The following is a 14,069-nucleotide window of genomic DNA, read 5'->3' as shown; positions in this document are numbered from 1 at the left end:
ATCTTTTCAGTCTCCTGAGAAAGAAGAGGCGCTGCTGCTTCTTTAGAAATCTGGACGACCACATTTCCAGTTTGTGCCTTGTCGATAAGAGTCAATAACAGTGGTGTAATCCAAGCTCAACAAGAACAACTTTACAAGGTCAACGGGTTAAACAGGAAGGATGTGACTGCGGTACGCTGGGAATCTCTGGGGTTACGCTTAAAGAAACACACAGAGAGATTTTGTAGCACAGCCGTAACACAGTGACTCACAAAGGGCCACAAATGTGTTTCTACTGACTGTCAAAGGGCCAAGAGACTCCCAGACTTAAGCTAGCAGAGGCACAAAGAGTCTTAACAGCAGCTTCTCGTGCTTCTAGCTGTCATTTCACTGCAGGGACTTTCCCCAGGACTAAGAAACCTAGAAAGATATAAAATCCTCTACCTGTGTTTACACTGGAGCAGCCTTGGGCTAAATGTTGAGCCACTTCTACCCAGAACAATGTTTTTCTCTGTCGATTAATACTTTCTGTAAATGCAGGAACGTTTAGGTCGGGTTTATGGTGCTCAGCATCACTGAGCATTTATTTTAGTAGATATCACAGTTTCATTTGTAAACTCTGCAAATGCAAACAAGTAAAATATGTTTTTGTTCAATAACACTTGGAGAAACATTATTAGGCTGTGTGGAGATCAGGGAAATTATTTTGCTGCTATTGTCCAGATTAATAATATAATCTACAGTATTGATATTGCATTCAGATGTTTAAACAGTGTGTGTCTTTCAGAAAGCCACAGGCTGACAGGAAATTGCAGGTTTGCAGAGTGTGCCTGTTGCAGAACTGAAACCGAAAGCAGAGTCTAAGTGCAGGTTATTCTGAGGATTACATGTAAGGATGAGCCTCTGTTCTGGTGAAAAGTCAGAAGTGCAACGGGTGAGATGAGAGAGCATTTAAGGACGACACACACACACACACTCAGTTAGAGAGAATCATTTATAGGTGAGAGGTTAATCATGTTGTCTTGTAACTGCGGGTTTGGAGAAGCGGGTTGACAGGAAACATCTGCCATGAAGATAGAGACAATGTTCCTTTTCAAACTGTGTTAAAAGTCATTGTGGTTTTGAATTGACGTATGCAAATATTGTATCTGATGACGCATGAGCGGGCGTCATTACATTCAAACCCTGATGGTATAAAAAATCTGTTTACGCTTTGATTGGTTGGAGATCAGCGCTGTCTGCGAACGGAGCTGGTCTTCCCACGCGTGTATTTCATTAAAATCAATTGTTTGACCAAGCTCTTGGACCATGGTTGTTTGTACTCTCCTTCCTCAATATTTGAACCTTAACATTTGGGGGCTTCGTCCGGTGGTTGAGGAGGGAGAGAGTTGGAGGTGTAGACGGAGAAATTCGGTGGTCCGTGGTGGTCAGACAGGCATGAGACCCGGCAACCAAACTGAGTGGACAGGCGCCTTTATAAAAGAGGTAGGCACAGGCCTGTTGATTTTATCAATAAATAATCTAGATTTTCCTTTCCAACCGTGACTATAATCCTCTAACACCATGATACAATTACCTAAATCAGTTCCACATGGTGATCTATTACAATGAGTTATTGGTTTAATCTGAAGATCCCCAACAGACAGTGTAATCGTCAGAAATGGGACTTGATGTGATTATACTGACAATCAATCCCTGCAGCCTGAAGAGCATCTTGGCAGAATAAGTGGTAAAAAGGCAAAAAGCATCGTTTCTTATTATATCTTTACTTTAAATTTTCTTTAAGACAGCAAATCCATTGTTTTGTTTTAACTACGAGGTGGCTTCCCACTGATTACCTTCGAGGTCCGTCAGAAGAGTCGGCAGACAAACATCTAATTTCATTTTTCAGGTTTTCTACATCGATTGCAGATTGCATCCTATTTGTGTGACCTTGTTCTTCTTACCTGAATAAAAGATGTCACAACAAAATAAAGTGTTTCAAGCACATTTTGTAAAAAATATTAAGACCTTTGAAGAAAAATCTAAGTTAATTTTGAGATCACTGATCTTGTAATATTCACCAGGGCACCAGCCCAAACATGTCTGAGGCAAATTTATAGAAACTACAAGATAGTTTTAAGTTGAACTCAAATATATTTGACACCAGTGTCTTTCCATTATGAGGTGTTCCAAACAAGGAAAAGTTCAGCTACAAACAAACAATATCTTAATCGAAGCCTTGGATGGGTCACCAATGACCTGATAGATGTCCATCTGATCTTACATGATGCAAAGTTTTGCCCTATTTTGGAACAAAAAACATTTTCCACAAATTCCTGGTTATAGAATCAGATTGTATCTAAAAGTGAACCAAGTTCAACCAGTCCCCATATTTGTTCAAATCTGTCCCCAGCCTTTCAAGGATGCTATCAAATGGATGATCACATGACTTCCCTGGAAGAGATAACAATCTGGTCTGGAAATAAAAATCATATATAGTAGATTTGGTGAAAACTTTCCAACAAATTCATTCTCCACAGAAACACAGACAAACCAAGGTTTCCTCTCCAGCAGCGACAAATGTTTTCTCTAGTGAATACTTAAGAATTGTGAGTCGTCATAAAAAAGCATCATTTTATCATACTGAACTGGTGTGACAGGAGCCGCCTACACCCTACAACTTAGCAAGTGGACTGTGTGTGTACACATCCATACTTGTATTACTGATGTTGTGGGGACATAAATCTATTTAATGACTTGCGGGGACCTCGGTTTTTTGTGAGGACCAAAAGTTGCCTGTGGAGCCATTTGAAGGAAATTGCTGTTCTAGATTAAGTTTAGTCTACATCCAGGAAATTAAAGTAAGGCAGTTTGATCTCCTCTGAAAAGATGGAAACATGACTGTGTCTGTGCATGGAAAAAACAGAAGAGGGTGAGCGACCATGTGGGTATTCTGTCTGACACTGAAATTGCAAACCAAAGCATATTCTTGAATAATAAATTATGTATCGTCTCACTCATCTCAACCCTCCATCTCTTCCTCAGTACTCCCATACATCCATCATTTCTTCATACCTCCCTAAATCCCCTTCATCTACGCGTCTATCTGACCCATTAATCCGTCCGCCCGTGCCTCTCTCACCAACATCTCTGCCTCTCCTCCTTTCATGCTTCCTTCTGTTACCCGATTTTCCTCTGTCTATAAATCTGTTTGTTCTGCCTTCATTAATCATTTCCTTTATTCTGCCACTCTCATACTACTTTCATCACTGGATACCTGCATTATTTTGTTCTGTCTGCTCCATCTATCATTTTCCTGCCGTCTTGCATATTTTATGTTTTGCTCCCTGTTACGGTTCATCTGAAGGACCTTTACAGTGGTACGTGATTTCCAGCAGGATGTTAATTACCATCATTCTCCAACAGCTTACCTGGTTTCCTGCCAGCAGTACAGTTCCCGGAGTCGGGCTGGGTCGGTATGGAATAGTCGCTCCTTTTGGTGGAGACTACAGATAAAGAAAAGACAGTCAGAGGTGAGGTTATAGGCACAAACATATGAAGAATCTTAAGGTGGTGGTGGCAAATAATGGGGTCCAATTATGTGCTGGCATCAGCGTTGAGAAGGTTACCTCTAAAATGTATTCCACTACAGATTATATGACGAATATTCTGAATACTTTGGATTACTTTATGTATATATATATACTTTATATATTTACTTTTTATATTATCATGCTTTTTACAACTACATGAATGTCCTATTGCTGTGTGATTTATTACTATTACTGAAGGCGACTCTCCACACCAACACCAACCAGATGTTTAAATCTTAATATAAATGAGTAACAGTAGGTGCACATTAGGTAAGGCTGCACTTTTTGCAGCGACCTCGTATAGAAAACTATTCCAGAACTTATTATTTCGGAGGAAAACACAAACACAGTGTACAGTCGAGTCTTAACAGCTTACTTACAGCTGGGCTCGTCAGGCTCTCTGTTTGGCTGCAGTGGTTATTATTATATTTACATGCTTCCAGCTCCCGTTTCTGCTCGGTGACAGCTCGTACTTTCTTTAGGGCGATGCCTGTAACACTCTGCCTATTGCCTTCATATTAAATCATTTTTTTAATAATAATTTTAAAAAATATTTCTTCACATCACTATTCGGGGCACAAGTAGAGGTGAAATGGGCCGCGAGATTGAGACACAGACATCAGAGCCTCTTAATGTGTGCTTTGGTTGGGTTTCCACCGGCCTGGAATTACCAAAAACAGAGAGGACACAGCCGAACATATGAAACAGGAAAATACCGCCGTGTAATCCATTTATTTCAGCAAAGTAACTGTATCCTGATTACCACCTTTTTAAACGGTAACTGTAATGGAATACAGATACTCATATTTTGTATTTTAAATACGTAACGCTGGTACATGTACTCCGTTACTCCCCAACACTGGCTGGCATCTGTGAAAGCAACGTCAATAGAAAGTCAATTGTAGTGCTGAGCTGTGTTTTACCATTGTGTGTGTGTCTCACTGTTATTCAAGGGCAAAACCAGCTGCTTTATATCTTTAGTATGAAATCAGTGTTGAAACATTGGAAGGCGAGTGTTGGAATAATAACTTACAAATCTGACTCCCCATTGAGGCGCTTGTGTTTAATAGATTGGGTTTAACACTAAAAACTACTCGGTTAGTTTAGGGAAGCATCCTCTGAAAGTCTACTAGAAGATGTGACATCTGGACAATCCCTACTGCCACTAGAGCAGGGCGATATGACCAAAAATATTTATCACGATATACATTTAAAAATTTGCAATAACGATATAACTGATGATATAATTAATGATGGATTGCATTTCTATAGCGCTTTTCGAGACCCTCAAAGCGCTTCACAATTCCACTATTCATTTACACTCACATTCACACACTGGTGGAGGCAGCTACAGGTACAGCTGCCCTGGGGCAGACTGACAGAAGCGAGGCTGCCATATCGCACCATCGGCCCCTCTGGCCATCACCAGTAGGCGGTAGGTGAAGTGTCTTGCCCAAGGACACAGTGACCAAGACTGTACGAGCCGGGGCTCGAACCGGCAACCTTCCAATCACAAGACGAACTGTAGTGTAGTAGTGAACCAGCAGAGGAAGAGACCCGTAGTGATAGATGTAGCGATACCGAGTGATAGCAACATCAAGAAGAAGGAACATGAGAAACCTGGGAAGTACCAATGGCTGAAAGAGCAGCTCAAGAAGATGCGGAGGGTGAAGGTAACCGTTGTAATTGCAGCACTCGGTGCAGTGACCCCAAAGCTAGGGGAGTGGCTCCTGCAGATCCCAGGAACAACATCCGAGATCTCTGTCCAGTAGAGCGCAGGACCCTCAAGCTCCCAGGCCTCTGGCTGAGGACCCGAGCTTGCAGTGGGGGATTTTTTTTTTGGACATACACATTAATACACAGTAGTGACGACATCGGAGTGGTAGGTCCACTTCACTGATGCCATAATCTAAGCAAAAGCCATCAGTGGTTATATAGTAAGGGCACTAAATTGATTGATTGCTGATAGTTGCACCAACTGTGGTCACCCAAAAAATAGTGGATGGCAGTTCTGGCTGCAGGAGAAAAGCAGAACCTCTAACATTACAGATATGCTTTTATGTTTTTCCAACTTGGAAGGATTTAGTTAAAAAGACTACGAGATAGATCTTTAAATGCATAAAGCTCATCATTTAATATGTGATAAGTTTTGCTGCTGAAAACTATCATTTCTTATAGAAGCAGAAGGGGGTTCAATACTTCAGAGGCTGGGAAACAACCGTGCTTTATATTTAATTTGGGATATTAAGCCTATTAAGCCTGTACAGTACATTCTCTGAGTGACTGATCATCAAGTGTCGGCTAATGTTTCATCCATTTTTATCTTATTGTGTGTTTGGTGCAACAGGGAGACATCAAAGGGACATTAAGCAGCAACATGAGTTTATTTCATTATTGCTGCACAACATCATAAAAGCCAAGCGGCTCTTATTTAAACTTGCTGTGCTGCTGGATTGTTGTGTTTGTCTGAATTGCTGATGCGGTTGAAATGAGGGAATCACGGCTTTTCCTGCTGCATGCTGAGCGCTTTTATTACACAGGCACTCTACTAATGTCATATTCATCATGCTGCGATCCACTGCAGCTCATTAAGTTCTGGTTGTAGGATACACCCAGAGAGTCTAGGCTAATTGTTTTAGCTGATGAGATTCTTAATGATGACCTGTCAGCGCTCAATTTAAATATGAATACGTAATCAAATGAAACAAGTTTTCACATATTCTGCAAAACATTTGGCTTTGCAGAACAGGATTCCCCCTCACACTCATTCACAGTTTGCACAGAGGTAGGTGGGGTGACCGGTGGACCCCAGAGACTGGGATTTCTCACATCACGGGCCCTGCGTGTTGATAATTCATATTTACTTCAGCCTTTATATTTTTCATTTATGTGTGCATTTTACAAATGCTTTCTCTTATAGTTTTTATGGTAATAGTAGGGCATTAAGATACAAGAAGGTAATCTGTGGAAATCGCTTAATTTCCAAAGTAATGTCCAATATCCATCCCACTCTTGTATCAACTAGGGCTGCCAGAAACGATTATTTTGATAATCAGACTAATCAGATCATGCATCCATTGGACGTAAAACTACAGCTTATTGCACCAGCATGCATCTGATCTTATGTAACTATCATTAGCTTACAGCTGGAAGTGTTTAAGGTATGTGCTAACTAAAAATAAAGACAAGATGATAGTTTATTAAACCTTTAGTGAAATTTGCAGATTGTAGCAACAAACCGAAAGGCCCCCAAATTGTGTGCAAGTTGTTGGTGACAAAGTCCATTGAAGACGAACATATTTTTTTGCAGTACTGTAACGTAACATTTACAGCTATCAATATGAGTAAGTAGCTCGCTGTTTACGCTAATGTTAGCAGCTAACTAGCCAATTCGCTTACCGAGATGACTGTACCACTTTGTCATCAGAAGCCATGACGTGCTTCCTTTTCAGATGCTCGTGCATCGCCGTCGTGCCGCCATGGAAGGCAAGTTCCATTGTGCAGATTTTGCATTGGACATTATTCTTCTTTATGCTCCCAGACTTAACTTTGGCATCTTTGTAGATGCATTGCTGCCATCTTCTGTTTCAGTCTGTTATTACCCTCTTAAATCCTACTACTTATTCCAGCATCTTTCAGGATCTTACAAGATTAAAACGATGCGTTGATTATTGAATTAGTCGTCGACGATTTTGTCGTGGCAGCCCTAGTATCAACAGCACTCAAATATAAGTAAGTGGGTAACAAGAGGCTAGAACTGGGGTAAAAATGTGCAAACACACACGTCTGTGAGGCAGACAGAAATATATCCTGGTAACAATGTGACAACCTGCCATTATAATGACGCAATGCTGATTAATGCTTTAATATATGAGGATATTGTTCCTACCTCAGTACCCCGCTATTACTTTACAGTTTAAGTGATACATATATTTTGTCTTCATGGATTGAGTTTTTACAATAAAAAGAAAAAAAGGAAGTTTAAAAGTACAAAAAACTGCAGTTCCTGTAATGTCCACTTGAGGCAGTGCTAACTGACTCTCGTGCTAAAACATCCAAAATTTCACCAGAAAACAAACAAACAAACATATTTACACTTTATAATATAACAACTGTACGTGGGATAGTTTGTCTTTCTCTTTTTTATTTTTAAATGTATTAAGGCTTAAAGTTGGGGACATGGGCGCTTTGGCTGAGAGCTGGCTGTCTGAGCAGTTCAGGTACTTTATATAAGGTTGGGAAAACCTGCAGTCAGCTGAGACTGAAAACACTACGTCCAGATGAACAGAATCAACTTTTTTCCGTCTACATTGGCATTTTTGTTGAGTTCTGAGATTTCGTTCCCTCTAAATTCACCGTGGAATAAAGTGAAGCTGCGGCAGAAACCTCTACTCTACGTCCGACAACAGGACTTCACAGAAAAATAGATTTCTCATTCATTTATCCCAACGTGCTGTTTGGATGCATCCCTTCCAAGCATGCACAGGGTGGACGGCAGAGAGACAACAGTCCATCAGAGGACCAAAGTACATCAAAAGATTTCTTACTGAGATCAAACAAAGTGTGAATGGAGGCATGCAACTTCACATTGACAGTAAGTACCAGCACTTGAAAGTGAATGAAGTTTAAATAAGGTCAGCATTTTTATTTCTTTTCCGCTCCTCCTTTCTCATCGCAGATTAAGGTGCTTGGAATACCAATGAGCTCCTGAAGCCTTTGATTTCTCAGTTTCTGCTTCTAATCCTCGAGACGTGCTCTCCTTAATGACTGCAGTCTCTGATTAATTATAATACAATCATGAATTATAAATTTTACTGTTTCCATTTTGAAGATTATTGGAAAGGAGCACGAAATCTCACAAAAATGTAATGTAGTGGTAATAAAGCGCAGACGAGTGTGCATCATTACAGAGCCGCTGCATGAATTTTTAAAAGAATCACTCCTGCGGCTCTGTTATTTCAAAATTAGCATCAGGTTGCATCAGATGAAGAAAAAAGCTTTGTGTCTTGAGTGTCACGAGCGTGATGGTAATAATAGATCAGGGAAGGATGGCGATGATGCTCGTGTCACAAAATGACAAATCTAGAAATACCGATACGAAGAGAAAGCCTTGAACTAATCACGTAAGATGATGTCAGACTTTTTGACTAATTATTAAGGTGTAAAAGTTAGCTTAGAAAAGGATGAAGGCACATAAGGCTGTTGTCATAGCAACCACCCACCAGATAATGCACACATCCAAAAAACAAAAACTTGCACTGAGGAGAAATGTGCACCAAAGCAGCTGCAATGTGGGAAAACAGGAATGCTGAAAAAGCAGCGTTAAAGGTGTTTGAGGCAGTGATGAACCTGCAGAGCATCAGCCACAGACTGTATGCAATGAATGCAGACGCTCTGATGTCACCAACTAGTATTTTAAAACCTCAACGTTAGTATTTTAGCTAACGTAATATCATGTTTAATGGAGCCAGAAGGTTCATCACTGCCTCAAACACCTTTAACGCCTTGCTTTTTCACACCTTGCATTTCATTTCTCTGCAGATAAAAGGTTTTTTAGGGTCTGCTAAGTCATCAGGTTAGCAAGCAACATCAATAGACTGCATGCTTCCCTCACACAAACACAGACACCATGTAAAAATATAAAATCCTAGAAGGAGGTCACACTTTTTGGACGATCTGTTAATACAACTAGCCCCACAGCAGCCATATCATTGGTCAGATAATTAAAAATCCTCTAAAAGGCTCCACAAACACGTTCGCTGACTCCAGTTAGTTGAGGTGAAGCCTAGCAGACAGCTAGCAGCTATGACCGCCTGTGTCACCATTCACCTCTTAGTCAGAGAGGCCACGCCCCTAATGATGTAATGAAGAGGGAAAATCTCCATAGAGACCAAAATGGTTTTTGTACCAGGTTGTAAACATGTTTATTTCTGCTGTAAAGTTTTAACACGGGAGTCTATGGGGACTGACTCACTGCTGGAGCCACCCCCGAGTGGCCTTTAGCGGAACTGCAGCTGTTGGAGTTTCCACACAGGCTCTGGTTTTCAGCCCCAAACTTCACAGCTTTGGGGAAACCAGGCATTTGAACATTTTCTACAGTACTTTCTCGTTAATTTCACTCAGTTTTCCTGTTTGGCCTCACTCACGTACCTCGAGGATTACAGTGCAGATGAGTTTAACACACTGGATGATGGCGTCCTGGCTCCCTGATATCGTCACTTCTCTCTCTGTGGAGTTGGGGAGGAGGTCACCTGCCACCTGAACCTGCGCACCTGTCGTCTGTACACACAAAGAAACACACACAGCAGTGATTCTGTACCCTAAAAATATAAGCAGAGAGAATGCTGTCAGATGCTACATGAGGCCCCAAAAAGTGTTTTTTGACAACTCAGAAGGTCACGTGTCAGATTGTATATTAATAGACATGAAGTTCACATTCAAAGTTAAGCAAAGACTATTCAAAGTGGTAGTTTCAGGATATTTAGTAAGAAAGCCAGAGCAAAATGAATAAAAGTTTCAGCGCTTGTGGAAATCAGACCTAGTAAAGCGCTGTACAAATACAGGCCATTTACCATTTTCCCTTAATTAGCTGGCTCATGCTGCGGCGGATGCTGTCAGATGTGCGACCCAACATTCACGCTGAAGCCTTTGTGAAGTTTTCAAGGTCTTGTTTCACACTCTGTGTGTGTTCACATTATTGCCTGGTCCTTGTATTTTACATATCAAAAAGAAAACTTTGGTGACCTGCTTTTGTCCACGAACACTTTTGATTTATTCCACAAGGTTTCAGTCTGACAAGCATCCAGTCAGGGTCAAAGTTAGTATCTAAATATGGGAGCTCATGTTTGAGTCTTCCTGTCTGCTGGATTGATGTTTATGACCTTTGAGTCAAACTTGTACAGAAGCCAGTCACAGTATACTAAAATAACATTCATTTGCATGCTCTCCACTGTGCCCAGGTTGTAAACAGAGCTGCCCATTAAAGCCTGTTACAAACAGGGTCTGCTCTGTCAGACAAGCCCAAGCAGCTTCTGCTCAGTAAAATGCAGATTAACTTTCTGCTGGTTAAATCTCAAACAGACTATTAGAGACAGCGAGTCAGTTCCACGCCGGTGCTGGGTTTATATCCTAAATTAAACAGGACAAGACTCAACAGCTCCCTCTCTCTGACATCTGGGGTCATGGGTGACAGACTGAACGGGGCTTTTAGAGCTCAAAAATGTAAATTTTACTCGGTAAACATATCTTTATCATCAGATGTAGTTTTGTTTTTTGTATCTTCACAAGTTTTGATTAGAATAAAATAGCGTTCTGTGAGTAGAGCACCACATTCACCATTTCATTGGAGATAATTTATCTGAATTTATCTTGCCAAAGGATATTAGCCAATCAGACTGCAGCAGACAGGGACAGAACCACCAACCTCCTGACTGCAGCTGACCTGCTCCACCTCCTGAGCTGCAGCCACAAAACTTTCATGGCTCTGTTCTGTGTCGTCAGACGCTTCACAGTTCGTGTAAATGACACCGGACCTGACGTGAGGCACCAACCAAGCCCTTCATCTCACTACAGGACTTGGAGAGTCAAACCTTCTCTGGCATGAACATCAGCACAGGAACTGCAGGCTGGGAGCTTCACAGTGGGTTTCCATGGCCAGCAGCTCCTGTAGGCCTCATGTGTTGGTGGCCCAGCACTTATGCTCCCACAGTGTGTATGGATTTTTAAAAATCTAAAATAAAGTGTGTATTTTTTTTTGTCCAGAAGCAGGAGCCAATATTTAAGTTGTTTAGGTCTTTCACTCTTGTTCATCGAGCACTAGCTTGCGAGCGACCTTTTCCTCCTTTAGGAAACAACTCGCACTACTCTGCAAACATGTTGGTAATGCCTCCAGGTGCTGATTCCAGCAGTTACTTTATAGCGTTATGTAACAATAATTAAATGTTCACTGTGACAAAAACACCTGCATCTATAGCGTCAGATCTGATTCTTTTTAAGCTAAGCTCTCTGGCTTTTACCCAAAATGTGATTTTTAAAAAGCTTTTTTTCACCACCGCCTGTGCTCTTGATAAATTCTCCCAAAGATTTTAATTCATGAATGAGTGACAGCTGAGTAACAACGAAACCAACCAGGTTTCCATTCTCAGGTCGTCCCTCTCAGGTTGGAGGATGTGGAGCCTATTACCTTAGTAACACAACTTCTAGTTGTTAGCAATTTAGCTGTTGTGATGATAAACTTCACATCACACAGCCAGAATGCTCTCTGGTCGCTATGGTAACGTGTAAATATTTCTTTCAAAATAAGACACAACTACAACACGGGAAAAGACCCAGGGAAACTGAGTTAAAGATAAAAACGATGACATAACCTGTCGGTAAAGCTTTTCATTCGGTCAGAACAGGTTAATCAGCAGTAACTCACATCTGGTTTGATGTCTTCTTTGAAAGTGGAAAATGTTCCTGCAATGCCCGATTTTACGACAGAGACTTCATCTTGTCGAGCGGCTCACCTCTCTGATCTCCTTGATCTTAGACCCGCCTTTGCCGATGAGGGAACCGCACTGGCTCGCTGGGATGACCAACCGTAAAGTGACGGGAGGCTTGCTGGTCACCGTGCCGTTGGCTACCAAGGCCGTCAGGTCCTGAGATTAAGAGAAAAGAAACAGATGGATTTAGTCGTTAAAGGGCTCGAGGTATTTCCGTTCGATGGATACATCCATCAGTGTGCCTGGAGAACAGCATGCAGCTGCTGAGCTGCCTTCCACCGTCTGTCAGCGCGAGTCCTTTAACATCTGAGCTGTAGGAAAACAAAGTTCTTATTAAACAAACAGTATTTCTAATGTTTGCTTTTGAGCGTAGAATGAATGCAGCCCACTGGATATGCATACCAAAACATGTAAGCAAACAAAGATGATCAGAGATGAACCTTTTTATCCTTCCTAACCACGTCTCAGTCCTCGTATTGATTTATTTCTAAAGAGCTGGATTTCAGGAGTTAAGCTTTGGAACAGACGAGGCTGTTATGGCAGTTAGATCAGAGCTGGAGCTCCAGTTTCACTCAGCTTTTCATGACATCTGGTAATCCCAAAAATACATTTTCTGTTTCTTCCCAGTGTTGGGATTCAAGTCAGATAAAAACTAAAAACAACAGAAGTTGAGCTTTAAAAGGAATGACCCCCCCCACACACACACACACACACACACAAAAATAATCACTACTGAAACTTGTAGTGTTGAATAAATGAGACAGTGTTACTTCAGACTGGCTCTGCAGCTCTGTGGATAAACCCACATCAGCTGATCCCTCAGTGGCCTGAACCTGCTTTCTGCAAGCCACTTTGCAACCCACCTCCAGCACACCACTACTTCCACATCCAAAAATCTATTTAGTTACTTAGAAAATGAACAGATGTAAATTAAAATGATATGCCATGATTACTGAAGTACATTAAAGGTAATCTGTGGATTGCGTTGTCACAGCTGTAGTGGCACAGTACGTGAGATGCACTTCTGCATAGCACACATTTTTATGTAAGAGGCCATTTGCAAACAGAAGACTCCTGACTGTTACGTTAGGACAGCACTGAACTCGCTCTCCAGTAGTTAAAGGAATGACGATTACCAAAACCTGAGGCTAAAGCAGCTTCAGAAAAATATTCAAGTCCAATGCAACCAAGATCTGCAGTGAGACAAACGCTGGCAGCTCATGAAAGAAAAAACTGATTGTGATTTTCATCAGGAGGGGCTCAGAGTAGAGCTGCTACACCTACAGGCATCTGGGCGTCTCCTGAACTGCTTCCTCTGTGACTTAGACCATGATGAGTGGATGGATGGACCATGTGATAAATGCCCTAGTCATTCCTGTTTCAGATGACCCCCCATATCATCATATCATGGCGAAATTAATCGTGAATTTAGTTGCTGCACTTGGTTATATGATAACCTTCCTGCTGTGTACCTACAGTGTCGGTCGGCTTGCTGATGTTAGCCCGTGGCTAGCTGTGGTCTCAGGCTTGTAAAGGAACACTGTGCCTCTAAGAGTTGCAACTATTCTCTTCAAACTGGCTCCAGTACAAACAACCAGGTGGTGCCAAACCTCTGCACAGTCTGTCTCCATGTAAGTGTATTATTTGCTTCTTTTGCAGCACAGACCAGCAAACCAAACTAATCTAATTCATGTAACTAAAAAAAAGTCTATTACTGGACATTTTTTAATGCTCATAATAAAAATTTGCATTTAATGTCTGTGAGCTCAGTCTGTGAAAGGTTAGCGCTGATTGGAAAGACAACTTCCACACTTGTCTGTCGTTCCTTTAATTCCGATGCAGATCACAGACTATATTTGCCCTGGTCAAACGTCTCTGTCTCCCCCTCTCTGCCACCGACTCCCCTCTCCGACCTTGACTTTCTCTGTTTATACTTCTGCCTTCCACACACACACACACACACACACACACACACACACACACACACACACACACACACACACACACACACACACACACACACACACACAGA

The 14,069-nt window shown here is 41.5% G+C and overlaps 1 protein-coding gene across 8 annotated transcripts in view; it reads right to left on the bottom strand.

Annotated features, from left to right (window-relative positions):
• Positions 1-14,069, bottom strand: part of pcbp4 (poly(rC) binding protein 4) — a 218,545-nt gene that overhangs the window by 41,419 nt on the left and 163,057 nt on the right. For all 8 annotated transcript variants that reach the window (XM_042223664.1, XM_014335709.2, XM_042223665.1 and 5 more), the window contains 3 exons: positions 12,062-12,193; positions 9,705-9,833; positions 3,393-3,467 (listed from right to left, as the gene is read on the bottom strand). In XM_042223664.1, coding sequence (XP_042079598.1) covers positions 3,393-3,467; positions 9,705-9,833; positions 12,062-12,193 — 336 coding nt within the window. The remainder of the gene's footprint in view (positions 1-3,392; positions 3,468-9,704; positions 9,834-12,061; positions 12,194-14,069) is intronic.

This window comes from Haplochromis burtoni, unplaced genomic scaffold, assembly GCF_018398535.1.
Source record: "Haplochromis burtoni strain Fernald_Lab_line unplaced genomic scaffold, NCSU_Asbu1 Contig_117, whole genome shotgun sequence".
NCBI classification, from domain to species: domain Eukaryota; kingdom Metazoa; phylum Chordata; class Actinopteri; order Cichliformes; family Cichlidae; genus Haplochromis; species Haplochromis burtoni.
Note: the sequence above shows the minus strand (reverse complement) of the source record. Positions and strands in the feature narration are given on the sequence as shown.